Below are 17,727 nucleotides of genomic sequence, written 5' to 3' on the forward strand. Positions count from 1 at the left end.
TGTGCTTGGGGCATTGCAGACATTGTGTTGCATAGAAATCAAAACATACTTAAGCATTTTAAATGTCATTCATATATATCTATGAAAATGTCTTTCCTCTTTGTAGATATTTTGATCTTTTGGTTTTGGGTTTCGCCACAAACGCTATGAAAAATACATGTATTAGTAACTGACAAGTCTGAATTCCTTTTTTTTCGCACAACCCGTTAACATTTTTTCAAAAAAATCCGTTAACCAATGAATAAAAAAATGGCCTAGTATATAATTTAAATACTTGACTGCAAATCATGTGATGACAAAAACTTGGTACACGACTGTTGAGTTCTCGTAGGAAACTTAGACATGAAATTAAAATTTGCTTTAGTGGTGTTCACAGTGTGGCGATTACTATATACCTATAGATTTTAAAGAATTTATTCATATATAATTTGTTGAATGTACATGTGAGTGTTGGCCAATTTTCTCAAATGATGATTTAGAATTGTCTTAACACATTTAAACAAACAACTAGTGTGTTCTGTTGTTTTATTATGATATTAACCTATAACATTGAACGAAGAAACACTTATAGGTTTGAGTTGATCCAGGATTGCAGCGCCCATGTGTCGGCGTACACCCCGGGGTAGTTGGCACGGCCACATCCAAAACCCCAGCTCACCACTCCTACAGTAGGTGGTGTTTTGTTAGATTAAAATGTAAGGATTCGAAAATGTTACTATCGACTTGAAATGATATCTGGAAATGAAAGTCTCAAAAGTATTCTATTGAAGCAAATAATGATTCATCTGTCAACGTTATATGAATAGGCTTTACTGATTTCTTTCATTTTTCAATTTAATTTAATAGTTAATACAACAGTTTTTGTTTTTGTTTTTAATAATAGAGTATATATACTCAAAGTAGGACTCAGCTATGAGATAATATATATGAATGTTTAGTTGAATAGTAAAATTTCGATGAAGTTTGTGTGTTGATCACTGGAAGGATATACTAACAGTTTTGAGGCTGTTTAAACTTGCGTTGGTAAACATAAAAGCTGAAAATAAACAGGGCCTAACATGCCGCCACTGACAGTAATCTTTAACTGATGGCCAAAGACGTTTTAACGGCATTAATTGTGTTCTTGTAAACATTGAAACACATCTGAACCATCTTTAGAAGAACTTACCCACGAGTTCCCAGCTAGAGCCTCTGTACACAACAAGAGGACCACCAGAGTCTCCCTGAAAGGTTCATACTGTTAGTTATATGCACAACGATATGTAGATACGGGTCTTATACCTGTCCTTGTAGTTTTCATTAAACTATTGATATTAACAGCAAATTTGTGGGTGCCGTATGGGGGCCTTAAATTGTAGCTCCTCCTAATGACGTGATAAGCCCAAGTCCTAAAGAGGCTTCGTCCGGCAAATCTTAATCTTAAATATGCTAGCCATACACAGGGTTTATATTTGCATACTTATTAAAGGGGCGTGTCCGTGTTTTCGATGTATAAGAGTTTTGACATCAAATGTTCATAACATGTTATTACGTTTACCAGTAAGTATCTTACATATAAAGTGGAATTCGCAAACCATAACTAAATAACCTGTTACTGTTGTACAGCTTATAATGTTAATAGGTGGCAGTTCTGGGCACTTTCAAGCCTGTTTTCAGTCTTATGATATTTATCTTACCAAAAATGTAACGCGAATGTTAACTTAGTTACCTAGATAATTATCGCGAAAATTTGGTGGTTAACACGAAACAATTCGCGAACGTTAACAGGTTATCTTATGGCAGTTATATGCCACCATGGAAATCACTTATTTCATTATTATTTTACTACATGTAATATCAAAATTGCAGGATAATATAGTTACAATATAACAATATTTTGATTTTATAAATGGGGTGAGAACCCACGCCGGTAAAGTCAGCAAAAATAGAATTAACACTCCCGATTTGCTACACTTTATTTTTATGTCCAACGTGCTTTGTGTTTGCCGAAATTTAAACGTGTGATGCGGAATAAAATGGCAGTGCTTGAAGGAAGAGGAATGGCGGTGTTCGAAGGGATTTTGGTGTTTGGGGAGGATACTTTCACTTGTTCAGTAAGTAATATTACTTTTCTCGCAAAATAAATACGCCTACCCGGAGGCCACACGTGTAAGCTTCTCTCAGTTTTTTAACCATATGTTTTTAGAGGCCGTAACAAGAAAGTTAATGAATAACACAAAACACGTTGGATCCCGTGGATAAGTACACTACAAAAAACATAAGCGAGTACCTGTCTGAGATTTTCACTTTACAACAGTGATGCCGTCAATGCTCCGACCACTTATCTGCCACATTAGCATATAGAAGGTAAGTGGACCAGTGTGGGATTGTGTAAGTATTTCCCATACATTTCATTATTATTAAACCAGGGGCGGCCCCGGCTTTTACCTTTGAGGAGGTGCAACTTAGGGGGCGTATACTTTGACTTTCGCCTGTGCCCCAGAAACGAAATTTATGTTGCTTAAAGTGTAGGCAGGTGTGTTTGGGTTACTCCTCTCGAGAACATTTTAACAATTTCTGCTTCCAAATGTTGCATTTTGAGCGTTTTTTTTTTTTTACATTTTTTTCACCTAACTTAAAGTAAAACGTAAACTTAGAGGACCCCCCCCCCCCCTTTATATCCGCTAGTGAAAGCATCGTGTGGACCTGGGGTATATGGGACCCGATTATAGTATTTTCTCAGTTTTTTTTAATCTAGTTATTTGATACTTAGTGGCACTAAGGCTTTAAACCTTTTTTTTGCTGTTTAGACAATAGTGTGGTTCTGTTTAAGGTGCCAGCAGGTCTGATTGCTAAACCGAATTTCAATTTATAATAATATAACACCTAAACAGTCTACGAATCTTCTCTTAACATATAAAAAGCCTCGTTCACAAAGGAAGTAAACTTGCCTGGCAAGCGTCCTTTCCAGTCTCTCCAGCGCAGAGCATTGTGTTGTCAAGGTTTCCTGAGTTGCCTGTGTTTTCGCAATTGGCCAAGCTAATCAATGTTTTCCATACGTATCGCAGCTGGCTTGAACTGGATCCGCCTTTGTTTATGAGTAAAAACATTATAAGCAATACTATTATTATTCGACGAAGCTTTTTAAAAAAAATGAGCCAAGTCATCCGATTGAAATGAATTTTAATATATAAATAATTCTTCACGAAGTATCCTGATAAACCGAATCAAAAGTAAGAAAAATAGCGTGTTCAAAACATGTGGTTATTACTGTAAAGCATAAATATATAGAAATCATGAGAACAATCAAAGTTCTTAAAGCGTTAATTGGCTTTCAGCCTGCAACTTTTTGTGAGTATAGTCATGCAATTGTAAAACATAATTATGAACATAAAAATCTAAAGATAGTATATGCTTGCTCATTATTTCCTTCGCACAAACTTTTAGAGTTAATGTTGATTCTCAATTGGATCATGTAGTATAAGTCACTTGAAAGGTGGAATAAGCCAAATAGTTACTGATAAGATATGGAGTAATTCTCAATATCATTTAAAACCTTATCTGGAGATTTGGTTTCACAAACAATGCACTGTCACGAATAAAGCATTTACATGTAGGATTTTTTAGTAAAATCTACTCTACAATTCAAACTTGATTTAAACGTATTTAATTTACTTCCAGGGTATGCCAGCTTAACCAAATGCATCCCAACAAAATGCATTGGACACATTAATTAGGTTTATGTTAAAGGCTTCCTTCTACAACGACAAATACCACTGGATCGAATCGCCCGTATACTATTTATTCCCTTTATGTTTGATGTACATGTATCTTAATAATGCCCTCAACCTATGTCACAAAATGAACAGATTACTCGTTTATATCAGTGATTTTTAAATATGCATATGCATTTTGCTACATGCTCAAGACTTTGGTCTGAAATTACTGAGACAAACTGAGAAATGTTCACACACTTTCCGTTTTATTCGGCATTACATGACTATGACACAAATTGTAGCAGACCGATAGCCTTTCAACGCTTTACGCGATTTGATTTGAATGGTTAAAGTGTATTTTTATGCATTTAGTACTGGTTAAACGTTGTTAGTATGTACTTACACATGAGAATGGTCTTATGCGACACACATTTTAGAAAGTACCAACTAACAATCTCAATAAAAATGTCAAGTAAGAGCAATTTAAAACATAGAAAATATTCTTCCGAATGAACTTCAATCACCAAACATAAACTGATTGTAGGATAAAATGAAGTATTATAATTTCATTTAAAACATTATAGTATGATATCTTACGCCTAATTATCATTTAATTGCATCATAATACTATCCATATTTTCCGGGTTTTAACGAGTACTTGGAGTTTATTTCCGGGCAGTTAACCTGTCCGAATGCGATGACCAAGATTCTGTTCTTAACTACAATGTACATGAAGATATTATCGGTCTTCGGCCGCAGAAAAATCTAAACACAGGTATGTAACACATGTATTTATTTGATTTAGTACGCGTTCGTTTTGAAACTATTTGCAGATCATGCTTTTTATATATCGTTCTGTTTCTCGCCGATATTGAAATACATGTAATTGTTTTTTGTACATTTTTAATTGCATTATATTACGCAGAACGCAGCTCATTCGAACTATATTTACCGCATAACATAGATTAAAAACTCCTAACAGCGCTACTTTTAGCTAGCTAATTAATATGCAGAACGCAGTCCGTAGCTATTGGAGCAGATGGCTTACTAGGTAGTTTCGATGTAAATTAGGTCGTTGACCAACGCAGTTCTAACTGCGCTGGGGTTGGTACGCCCGTTCGCGCATTAATTTGCCAAAAGTTAAAAATGTTGTGTCGATCTGCCGATACGATTTCCGAGATACGGTTATAAAAGTCTACAGCCTAAGTTCATGATGTATCTGCACTCGTTCGTTAGTATGCTCGTATTTACCAAGTTCTTTATATTCATAGGTTTGTCAGATTTACTCATGGGGCCATCAATCGTATCCAACGATTCGAGTTCTTTAAACACTATTTACAAGTTTACATTTCCATTATCGTAATACCTCAAGAGCTTCATAATATATAAGCTGTGAAATGCATGTATGTCACATGATGTATAAAAGGCTTTTATGATCACAGACACTTCAAAGTCGTTGCAACACTAATGTATTTTTTAGATAAAACACAAACAGATGAAACAGACGTCTCAAACATTCTTAGTAATACATCAGATCACAAGAGAAAGAATTAAACGAAACTTAAAAACCATGACGTTAACAATGTTGGTAACTTTAACAATACAATGAAGATGTTTTCGTACAGGTCAGAGCCGCTGGCGGGTGCGAGTGTTATTATATCATTATTATAATGAACTTCCGATTTTCATGTTGTAAGGTAAATGAATTTCTCTTAAGTGCTGATAAGTTCGTGTCAGCAGGTTCGTTGACAGGACACATCTTTTGCCCCCCCCCCCCCCCCCCCCATTACGCATTAACTCAGACCTCCAAAACTCGCTTCTCGATTTTACGCAAAGGGCACAGCGTAATGAAATGAAGCGAGCGTCACGATATGATTTTAATGAGATTGTAAAATCATAATGAACCACTTTCTAAATCTTTGTATACGACATAACGACGACAGAGCAACATTCACGGGATACTTATCTGGTGGCCAATTTCTGCCGGTTAGGAGTTTTTGCCGTTTGTTTCTTGTAACCTGTGACAGTTTGCATTCGCTGCCATTTGTTGTATTTTTTGTAGCGCGATAACTTTTGTGGAAAACACGGTATCAGATAATGGTTAGATTTTGTCGACCTCGGGCCTTTCTTGATTTGTTTTGAACATTGGGGGTGCGGTCAATTGAAATGGGGATGGGCGTAGCTAAAGGGTTGGCTAACTGCTGCGTGTGAATAATACTAGTGCGCTTAAAACGGAAGACTGTTGATGACTAAGCTCGTGTCGTTAATACGTAAAAAATCGGATATAATTCGTGAATAAAAACGTTATATAGTTGTCCCAAAGAGGGTTGTCAAAGAAAATGGAGATTTTGATAATAATAAGCTTGCTGTAGCATACTTTCGCTTTTAAAGGATCCTATTTTTTAGACATTTCAAAACAGTAAACTACATGACAAGGGATGAAGGCCTTGACGCATCATATCATGTTCTTCAAATGTCTATAAAAAGATCAATTCTGTATCTACTAGTGTCGGGCCTATTATTGGCGATAATCGATTAGTTGCCGCGGGCTAAACAATTGACGAGCCGTGTACTCTATTAACGAATCCTCGTTTAATATATTTCCGTTTATTTTATTTTCTCTTTCCGCTCAAATATCTTTTGCCTAGTTAAATAAGCGAAATCTCTATATTCACAGTCAAAGCATAAGACTAAAAGCAGGGCTTGAAAGTGCCCAGAACTGCAACCTATTACCTCTTTAGCTGTACAACATAAACAGGTTATCTAGTTATGATTTGCGAATTCCACTTAAAAAGTAAAATACTAACTGGTTAACGTAATAAGATTCGTGTTACCACTTAGCTTTAAATGCATTTAAGATTCAGGCGCTAACAGGTTAAGTAGTTATGGTTTGCGAATTCCACTTAATAAGTAACATACTAACTGGATTCGTGTTACCACTTACCTATTAATAGATTGCAGTTCTGGGCAATTTCAAGCCTGTTTTTAGTCTTATGATATTAATTTTACCAAAAAGGTAACGCGAATATTACCTAGATAGCTAGATAATTATGGCGAAAATTAAGTGGGTAACACGAAACAATTCGCGAACGCTATCAGGTTATCTTACGGCAGTAATATGCCACCATATTAATCTTTCCAATTGGAATTCGCAAATCATAACTAGATTAACAGTTAGTGCTAGAAACCAGAATTGCATTTAAAGAGACTGATCTATTTAACAAGTTACTTATTAAGTTATTAACTAGATGTATAGACCTGTTAGTGTTGTACAGCATGAAGAAAGACTACTGGCAGTACTAGGCACATAGCCTGTTTTCGGTCTATGTACGTGAAGTTAGCTGCCTAGCGGTCTAGCCGCCTAAATATGTTCTCTATTTCAAAGCAATTGTACTCGCGTTTTCTTGGAAAACAATGATAAATCAATGTTTTTTTATTCATAAATTAAGATAGCGGCCTTAAAGCTGCGCTCTCACAGATTGAACGTTTTGACAACTTTATTATTTCTTGTCTTGGAACGAGCCAAATTTTGCGATAATCGATGGAAACCAGTTTGATAAGACTGCTGACAAAAACTTAGATCGCAGATGTTTATATTTAAGTTCAAAAATTGATGTTTTATGCATTTTTCTTAAACCGTTAGTAACGATTTAAGCCATAAAACATTAATTTTCGACGGAATTATGTAAATCTACGATCTGATTTTTTGTCAGCAATCTGACATCATTGGGTTGCAGATATTTACGCAAAAGTTTTCTCTTTCCAAGACAAAAAATAAAAAAAGTTGTTAAAATGGTAAATCTGTGAGAGTGCAGCTTTAAAGGGACTGTACACCAGATTGGCACCAAAAACAGTTTTTTTCTGTAATGAATCTCAGGACAATTATTCAATTAAATGTTTTACTCGTTGATATCATAATTGTAAAAAAATAAACCAAAATTAAAAAAAAAATGCGGCGAAGACCGGGTTCGAACCCGTGTCGCCAAAATTACAGTCCAGCGTTGTATCCACTGAGCTACGAAGACTTACTCTACACAGGTGAAATTATTAAGCTTTACACCTAACTCGGTAATACACGTGATTACATCAACTTGCCAATCACGCATAAGGAATGAATTCTACTAGGTAGACATACCCAGTAATCTTTTTTAATGGAAAAATACGAAAACACTTCGAAAAATAAATTAATTGTAAACTATGTGGTACTTCAGTTACTAAGTTTCAATGCATTGTACACATCGATACCAAGATTATGTCAGTTTTTCGACAATTTCCTTTTTTCGCTGTTTCATCATACGGAGTTCAGTCCCTTTAAATTGTGTTCTATTTTAAAGCATTTTTATATGTTTGTTTTTTTCTAAAACAATGATAAATTAATTGTTTTTATGCAAAATTCATAACTCTGAAGCAATTATCAGCTTTTTTTTCTAAAAGTCGCTAGGCCGCCAATTCCACGCCGCTAGGCCGCTAGCTTCACGCCGCTAGGCCGCTAACTTCACGTACATTTATCTTACCGAAAAAGTTTCGCGGATATACCAGATACCTTGATAACTATCGCGAAAATTAACAGAAAAAATCGCGAACGTTATCAGGTTATCTTGTGGCAGTAAATATATAGCGTATGTTGTTTATGTTGATTTGAAAAGAATGTCAGTGAAAAAAACGTCTTATTCCAAACCTCCAGGTTATGTCAAGTGTCGATAGCTTAGTATCTCAGGTCTTTGAACGAGAGTTTTGTTATTCAGAAATTTTGGGGTGATACCTGACGAACATGCATGGATTATATATACTCTCTCAGGATATATTGTCTTCGTGCTCAGGTAAGCATGAACAAATAAAACATACACTGTCTCACCTTCAGACGTTGTTCCCCAGCCTGATACGAGTGAATTTTCACCATGAATATAAGCCCTGGATGGCAAACAGGCTGGCTTTGCCCAAGTTGAGGAAATTTGAGTTTTTCCAGCTGCACTAAATCCTAAAAACAAACATGTATGAATTAGTCAACAGTGTGCGGGAAACTTACACAAACACGTACTAAAACAAGAACCATTTCGTAATAAGTTTTCCATTTGTTATATATATATTTGTTCCATTTGTTTTTCAAACATCACACGTTGCTTTTTAAAATTGCAAAATAAATCGTGCTATTTCGTGGTAAGTATGAAATATTTCGAGTAATCACCTTTCCGTCGTTGAGATATAACATTGGTATTATTGCGAAGATGATAAATATATAACTTAAATTGCTGACTAAACACCATTGGTAAAGTCATTGCAGTTTATATTTTATTTCAACGGCAATCGGACCTAAGCTGGCCTATTTTGCAATCTTTCAAAACAATAAAAAAATGTAATATTGTTTTCGGTCAAACTGTTTCATGTTCAACCTTTGTACATGAAACGTTGTTAAATGGTACCACCGTAACACGATGTCACCAGGGGTCAAAACATGACATAATAGTACGTTTGATACCATCGAGATACGTATGAGATACGTACTGATCACGGCGATGTCGTTTGCCATTGTGTTGGAGTTGTAACCACTGTGGACTGTGATGGTGGAGGCAGCAACGACTTGTCTATTTCCAGCAACAGCTGTGGACTGCATTCCGAAAACAACACTGTAGTCAGCTGGTCTTGGGTTTTTACCACTTCGAAGGAATTATATATAGTCATATAGCATATCAATTTAATGCGGATCTTTATTGCAAGAATATCATTTTAGTGTACCTTTTGTATCATGAAAATTGTCAGAAATTTACTTGTTAGAGAAGTTTACAAGTATTGAACTTCTGTTTTCGGAGTACAATCAGAGTGTCCATTTTAAAAAACTCAAAACCAAATAGTTAGTGTAACCGCCACTAAAGCGGATCATCCCTATGAAAGGTGAAGTAGGTTTTGTAGATGCTTATTACAAAATTGCTATCTATGGTTTGCTGTCATGTTTTATTCATACATTTTGGCCTTGTTTTACATATTGCAAAATTACGATTCTTACAATAATATTAATAACAATGAGTTGTTGGATTTTTTGAAATTCGTACTTTTTAAAAAAATAATAAAAGTATATTTTGACAATTTTTTCCCTGAAGTTTGGTTTTACAGTCGCTAATATTAGAAAATGAGAATCCGCACCGTACCGAACATTTCGTTTATTTAAGGAGTATATGACATACATAAGATTATTATGAAAATTTACATTTAATTAGGATTTTATATTCTAATGATTACGAATAATAATAAAATAATAATAATAATAATAATAATAATAATAATAATAATAATAATAATAATAATTGTGGTTAGTTCGAGACGTATTTACAGATATTCGGGGACGCAATAAAGGTTAATGTAAACTGTTTCAATGATAGTGCATAATTATTTATTCCTTTGCCTTTAAAGTAACTCTCTCATGTCGAAGCGCCGCATCGGAAACTGAAGGCTCCCTAAATGTAATAACATTGCTATCTTACAGTGACAGAAATGAAAGACCAATGCAAAAAATAACAAGGCAGCAGAACGTTTAATTATTAATACTATTGCTGTAAGAAAAATCAATAAGCCTCAAGGAATGATATCTTTGCAACAATGGGACGAGGTTTATATAAATAATGCTGTGTAAAAATAGCACTATCATCTATAAAACAAAAACAGATGTTTGTCTTATTTCTTTGCATACATTGCTCCAAACAATTATTGTTTAGAAAAAATATTAATAACTTTTGCACTTTGCACTCCTTTAATGCCACCAATGATTCAAACAGTTCCTTCATTTATTTTTTAAGTTTTATTGTATAATGTAGAAAGGAAATCACTTTGCAACCATGGATAGTTAGCATTTTCATAAAAAATACGTTCAAGGGCGCTTTACATGTTTAATTGTAAAGCGCCCTTGAACGTATTTTTTATCAAAAGGACGCTCAACAAATCTGGTATAATAATAATAATAATAATAATAATAATAATAATAATAATAATAATAATAATAATAACAATAATAATTACACCCTAGAAGTACGCTTTAAACCTTTTACCTTCCATTCTTTCGAGTTGTCAGACACAGCTTAATGTCCTATGTATTCTATAGTCAATTGACCAATTTTTGCATTGATTTCAAGGGCGTCACGACCCCAACACCATATATAGGGAGAAAGCTCCACTTGTGTTCTGCACAAAATTTGAAAAGTAACGTTTCTCCGAAGAAAATAAAATTGGTTGAACGTTGAACAATCCAATGTGTTCTTGGTAAAATGACAATATATGGTGTACGGGTATAAACATTGCAGCTAAAATGTTAACAAATAAAAGTAGATCAAGAAGATCCAGCATGTTTAGTCAGTTTTTGAAATCATAAACCATTCACCTTCAAAACCTATAAATATGGAATGTCACGGCCAATTTTTAATTTAAATAAATGAGGCGTGTAACAATGAGTAGGCACTTCCGAATTGGTGTATTTTGCCCTCTTAACAATTTCACATTGGCAATGCCATTTTCCAATGTTTTTAGGAAAATCATTTGTTCTTAATTACGGTTGTGAAATTTGGGGATTGGAAAAAATAAGGTTATTAAAAGGGTTCATCTGAAGTTTTGTAAATTATTATTACATGTTAAACAGTCCACATCGACACTGTCAAATATGGTAAACTAGGAAGATATCCATTGTATATAACAAGATAAACACGAATTATAACATTTTGGTGTAAAACACTTAATAACGATACTATTATCGTAAGTACATTGTATAATAAGATTTTATCATATTGTGCGAAAGGGAAAACTAATTGGGCTAAAAATGTAAAAATTTTGCTTAACACAAATGACTTTTCAAATGTTTGGATAAACCCTAGCTGTGTCGATGTGAACACGTTCTATTTAGTATTTAAAGAACGCCTTATTGATAAGTCTCGGTATAATTCTATACATAACAGCCCATTCTTGTGTACTTACAAACATTTTGAAACTTCTTTCGAACGCTCAATGTATCTGGATAAATTTTCTTCAAAGTATCGAATTCCTCTTACTAAATTGAGACTCTCGTCTCACCAGTTACGTATTGAAACTGGGCGTTATGGATATTAATCATCATGAACGTTATTGCACCATATGTCATAATGGTGACATTAAAGATGAGTTTCATTTTATTTGTGTTTGTGACGTATATGAGGATATACGTAGAATGTATTTGAGATGAAAATATATCGTTAGGCCTAGTATGATGAAATTCATTGATCAGCTTGATTTGTACAAATTTATTACTAAGGCATTTGAACGTCGTCATAACATTGTAAATTTTGTTTCATGATATTTATCAAAGGTTTACATTTTAGCTTTTTTGCATACCATAATATATCTTTAAAAAATCTAGCTTTCATCATGAAAAATATGATATAAATATTTAATAATTAGTTGTTAGTCCATCCTCACTGTGGAGTGTAAGTAAAATGTTAGTGTAATGTAAAAGTTTTGTGTTATAATATCTGTTCTTTTTTCATGTCTGAGATATCAAACCTATCATGTTATCGTTGTATATATGTTCAATTGAATGTATTATGTCTTTCATGTAATGAGGAACACCTCGTGTTCAAGTTATTTAATAAATACTTTGAACCTTGAATCTCTTGAATCTAAGTCAGTAAGATGACCTGAAGTAATATCTTAATGATTAAGAAGGGCTTATTCGCTACGCTCACTCCGCCCTTTACTTATCCTTAAGAATTTAACTTCATGTCATGTTACTTTTACAAAAACAATATTTAATAGATATTTTATAGGAAAACTACGCATAATTTCAACCAAAAGACTCATACCGGAAACGAGATTAAAAGACGTCATTGCATTTTCGCAGAAAATCCCGGCATTGTATGCGTTTATGTTGCCATTTTTACAATGAAATTGGTAAAATCTGAGAAATAGTAAACTGCTTGTATCTCGAGTATACACATGTTACTATATATGACATTTTTACTAAAGAAATTCGTTCCCGCAAAAATGACAAAAATCGATTTCACCCGTGAGATTATCACGGCAAGTGAGCGCAATTATGGCATAAATATAATCAGTGTGTCTATACCACGTGATAAATTACGTCATAAATGCTACGTCGGAAGGCAACTGATGTATAATTGCCCCAAGAAGACGAAAACGTTTAACATGACGTCATTGTCACGATACTAATATGGCCGACGGATACCTGTTAGGCAAATATTTACACAAGAACAAATCTTTTTGGATTTGAACGGAACTATTGGCGCGAGGAAAGTGAAATTAGTTTTACTGTTTATGACACGTTCCGTGTTTTAGTGACGATTACCAATAGGAACCGCACTGCCGAAAGTTTACAATCGTTGAAGGTGAAAAACCAGTGAGACAAGGAAATGATTCCATCGAAATTGCAAGGGTCAATCAAGCCCAGATTCTTATGAAACTGCTCGGGCTTGATCGACCAAAACTATGGTGGGACTTAGTCATTTCGTACCCTAGTCATTTCGTACCCTGGTCATTTCGCAAAGTACGTACACACAAGTTTGAAAATGCAGCAGTATGAATTGTCTCGAAATATTTATTGCGTAAGGCGGAAGGGACAACATGCGCCAATTTTTTGCATTTCGCCACAAAAATCCACTATCAAATATTTATAAAAAAAAATAGTATGACTTGAAATCTCGAAAGGGATACATTAAAATCAAGGCATTAAGTGAAGAAAAACAATATTAAACGGAATACGCACGAAAGGCAGTGAGCGGCTGTGATCACCCTCGGGTTTCCATCCGGGCCAATCACGTAGGTTCCTCCGCAGATCAAATATCCGTTTTCGACAAGACCCACCTGGAAATGAAAAAGGAAGTCGAATAAATCTGCTTCGAAATAATACCATTACAATGAAAGGTACTAACCGCAATACTCATATTTATGAACTTATATCGCACTTATTCGTGATCAAACGCCACCACAAACAATACCTTAATAGCGTTAGGCAGCTGTTATAATTGACCATTTTAGATACTCACCTGGCTCACCAAACACGTAAAACACGTAGAATAGTTCAACCGAATACTAACTTATTGATAAATGTACAAACCGCTATTTCATTGTTTATTCCGACTGTTATTAATTAAAAGCCACAGTCTGATTATTCAGTTTATGATATACTGCATTGTACCTAACACCAATTGCATATACATACAACTCGTATGTGCGAAGTGTACCAGTTGTACTCGGGATCATATGAGTTTCTCTCAAAAAACAAACAAAACTTATATTGTATAGACAAGATATACAGTACCGGTTTCGTAATCCGAAAATGGGTTTGCAAAGCGAATAAACGTATGTAACGGTAACTCTATCGACGAAAGGACGAATGATGCAAGATGTAAATTATTTATATAGCATGAAATATTCACATTGAAGACGCATTTCTTAATATTGCATTCACAACAAGCACAATACAAGCACGATTCTTCACACAGTACTGTTGTTGTTTTTTCCAAACCCGCCGGTGTATTCAGAAATCAAAATGGGCGATAAAAACCAAAACAAAACTGGGTGATTTTCGCCAATTTTAGTGTGAATTTTGTCATTTTTCATTGAATTGAATATTTATTTGCGCAAAGCTTTGCACTCAACATGGTTAAAGTAAGGTTATTGTATGTTTGATGTTTGCGAACGTGTGTCTAATTAATATTTTCATTTATAATTCAATACTCTGGTGTTATCGATCATACAAAACTGTGTTTATAATATAAGTTACTTTATAATTAAACAATCATTATTTTAACTCCTATACATCAGATTTAAACAATTTGTGTTGTATCTCTTGTCGTTGTGTTTGCGATCAGTACAGAGAACCACTGTAAGGGATCAGAGCACCACTGTAAGGGATCAGAGCACCACTGTAAGGGATCAGAGAACCACTGTAAGTGATCAAACGATTTTTCGACACATTAAGGTTGCCATTGGATTTGATGATTTGACATGTTCTTCACATGATATGTGAAAATTAATAAAAATGTAAATAGTATATTCTTATCTTAGTATGCACTTGAAAAGCTTATCAAAATTCTGCATTTTAAGATGATATATGAGGCCAAGTATTCATTTAATACATAGTCTGTCTGTCTGTCTTTCCGTCTGTCTGACAGTGTCTGTCTGTCTGTCCGTCCGTCCGTCCGTCCGTCCGTTTCTGTTGTTTTTTGTTTCAGAAATTTGTTTTGATCCTAAAAATAAATGATGAATAAGACATTTAAAATGTATTGATATTACTTAAGTCGTCTACTTTCACTTGCGAAACAAAAAACTAAACCATGCAGTAACGGATAGTCAATTTCTCATTACAGCCGATTAACATAATATGGCATTATACTTCCCCATTTAGGTTCGACGTATACCCACCTGCCATGGGAAGTCACCCTCAGATGCCACCTGCCCTCCAACGATGTACTGCATCGCCAGATTTGGGGTGGGGCTAAAGCCGCTCTCTCCGCATGTCTGCGCCTGGGATGCTTTATAAGAAATGCATGTGATAGTCTCAATTGGCACATGCAACTTGAGTTCACCATGAAATACTGTTATTTACAGTTATGGACCTGAACGCATTGTCACTAGTCTTTTTTGTTGACCATGAAATACTGTTATTTACAGTTATGAACCTGAACGCATTTGTCAATAGTCTTTTTTGTTGACCATGAAATACTGTTATTTACAGTTATGGACCTGAACGCATTTGTCAATAGTCTTTTTTGTTGACCATGAAATACTGTTATTTACAGTTATGGACCTGAACGCATTTGTCAATAGTCTTTTTTGTTGACCATGAAATACTGTTATTTACAGTTATGGACCTGAACGCATTTGTCAATAGTCTTTTTTGTTGACCATGAAATACTGTTATTTACAGTTATGGACCTGAACGCATTTGTCAATAGTCTTTTTTGTTGACCATGAAATACTGTTATTTACAGTTATGGACCTGAACGCATTTGTCAATAGTCTTTTTTGTTGACCATGAAATACTGTTATTTACAGTTATGGACCTGAACGCATTTGTCAATAGTCTTTTTTGTTGACCATGAAATACTGTTATTTACAGTTATGAACCTGAACGCATTGGTCAATAGTCTTTTTAATACGGTTGGTAGTCCTGCGAATGTTCGGGTTCTCGGAAGAAAAAGCACAGGATAAAAATGACCTGGCTTTTGGGAATTTGCTTGTTTAGGCACATGCAATAATAATATGCAACCCTTATTTGCAAATAAAATGAGCAGTGGCAATCAATCGCTTGTTATGCATATGTTTGAGATAAGTAGTGGCTGTCAGAGCGTTGTCTAAAGCACAATAAAAAATGGAAAATAATGGCTTACATTGAAAGATTAGAAATATGTTTGGTGAAGGCAACCATTTCGTTTAAACATTGGGAATTTTGTCTTTGATATGCACTTAACAATCCTAGAGAGAAGCAATTATGGACTGAGAAGATCTAGTGTTAGGTTGCTGGAAACATGTAAGCAGTACACGTACTTAGGAAAAGTTCATGTGGTCTAAATGTTGATTCAAAGACAGTTAAACCGTGTTAGGCAAATTTATAGACATCAAAAGGAACAACATATGTTGGGTAATAGAAAAATACAATATATCCACAAAAGAAATTGAAAGATAATCATAACAAACAAATCTTCCCTTTATTATAACGACCATAAAAAAATCGATAAACGTAAATATATGAATAAGTGTCAAGAATATTGAAATTTCCATATTTTAATATTTGCCATGCTAACAGAATTCATAAAATCCTTGTGCGGGTAAAGATGCTGTAAAAAATACATTTTGATACCAAACAGTGTAAACAATTATATATACCCATTCAAATAATTTTTACTTATCGTATCAAATTAGTCAAGAACTTAGATAATCTATATATTGAGAAATAAAATGAACAGTTGTCGAATAAAAGGAATCGCCTTTTACGGAAAATGACGTTTATCACATTTATTGCGAAATTATAATCCTTCAAAAATAATATCCAAACATGAATTTTGATTATCGGAAGTCATGTCGGAAAGTAATCAAACAATCTTCTGTTTGGTTTCAACGTGCTCTAGCAATATTCTTTTTTTTCTCGGATTACGAGCAATAACACAATGTATTTGGATCGAGATTTTTAAAACAAATATAAATTCATTATTATGTATTTCGTTCTATTACTCTTTCCGCTACAATCCAAAGAGCTCAAGAATTAAAAGTTTCAAATAATGCGGATACATATCAATCAGATAAAAAAACAGCTATGTGTCAATATTTTTAAAAATTATTAAGTCTATATTATTTCTAGCATTTTTGCATATTTTACTATTGTAAGAGTTTAATATCGACGAATCATTACCTATTGCCAGGAGTAATAAAACCGTTATCATTGTTGTGTGTACGCGCAATGAACAATCTGATCTTCAAATGTGCCTGCTACGACTTTATATATATCTGACAAATGACCTACTGCTTGAAGGTATGAAAGGCAAGCATTGCCAATCCCAACGCTGAAAGTACGTTGGAAAGTATGTAGAAATTGTATAACTAATTAATATGTTGGCTTTAGATACAACTGTATTTATTTTACAACGATTGTGAAGAAAGTTATTATAACACATGCTAAATCTGTTGCGCGAGAGTGTGGTCTTGTGTTGTTTGGGATACTGGGCAACCTAAAACCCACTTACCCGGCTGTGTGACCACCAACAAAACTGACATGCGCCCAGGTCGGGTATCGAGCCCGGTTCGCTTAGTGTGAAGCGAGTGCGCTAACCGGCCAACCCGCATGTTTAACTTTAGTGCTTATGATTATGAAAAGTTGTTTTGTTTTATGTTTTACTGTATATTTGATTATATATCATGCATATGAAATTAACATGTTTGACCTTTTGACACTTAAAAGTGCGTCAATTACAAAAAAGAACAACACTAATGATCCAATTTCACACCATTTAGTTCTTCAACTGCCCATTAGTACTTCAACTGCCATTTAGTTCTTCAACTGCCA

General features: G+C 34.3%; 1 protein-coding gene across 1 annotated transcript; it reads right to left on the reverse strand.

Moving 5' to 3' along the window:
• Positions 1-544: 544 nt before the first annotated feature.
• On the reverse strand, positions 545-17,179 carry LOC128242931 (trypsin alpha-3-like). Its single transcript, XM_052960384.1, has 8 exons — positions 17,077-17,179; positions 15,090-15,199; positions 13,429-13,526; positions 9,198-9,349; positions 8,551-8,673; positions 2,931-3,067; positions 1,169-1,223; positions 545-663 (listed from the first exon to the last, which is right to left on the reverse strand). The coding sequence occupies exons 1-8, from the start codon at positions 17,105-17,107 to the stop codon at positions 566-568; spliced, it is 804 nt and encodes a 267-aa protein (XP_052816344.1). The 5' UTR covers positions 17,108-17,179; the 3' UTR covers positions 545-565.
• Positions 17,180-17,727: the final 548 nt, after the last annotated feature.

The sequence above is a fragment of the Mya arenaria genome, chromosome 2 (assembly GCF_026914265.1).
Source record: "Mya arenaria isolate MELC-2E11 chromosome 2, ASM2691426v1".
Taxonomy (NCBI): Eukaryota; Metazoa; Mollusca; class Bivalvia; order Myida; family Myidae; genus Mya; species Mya arenaria.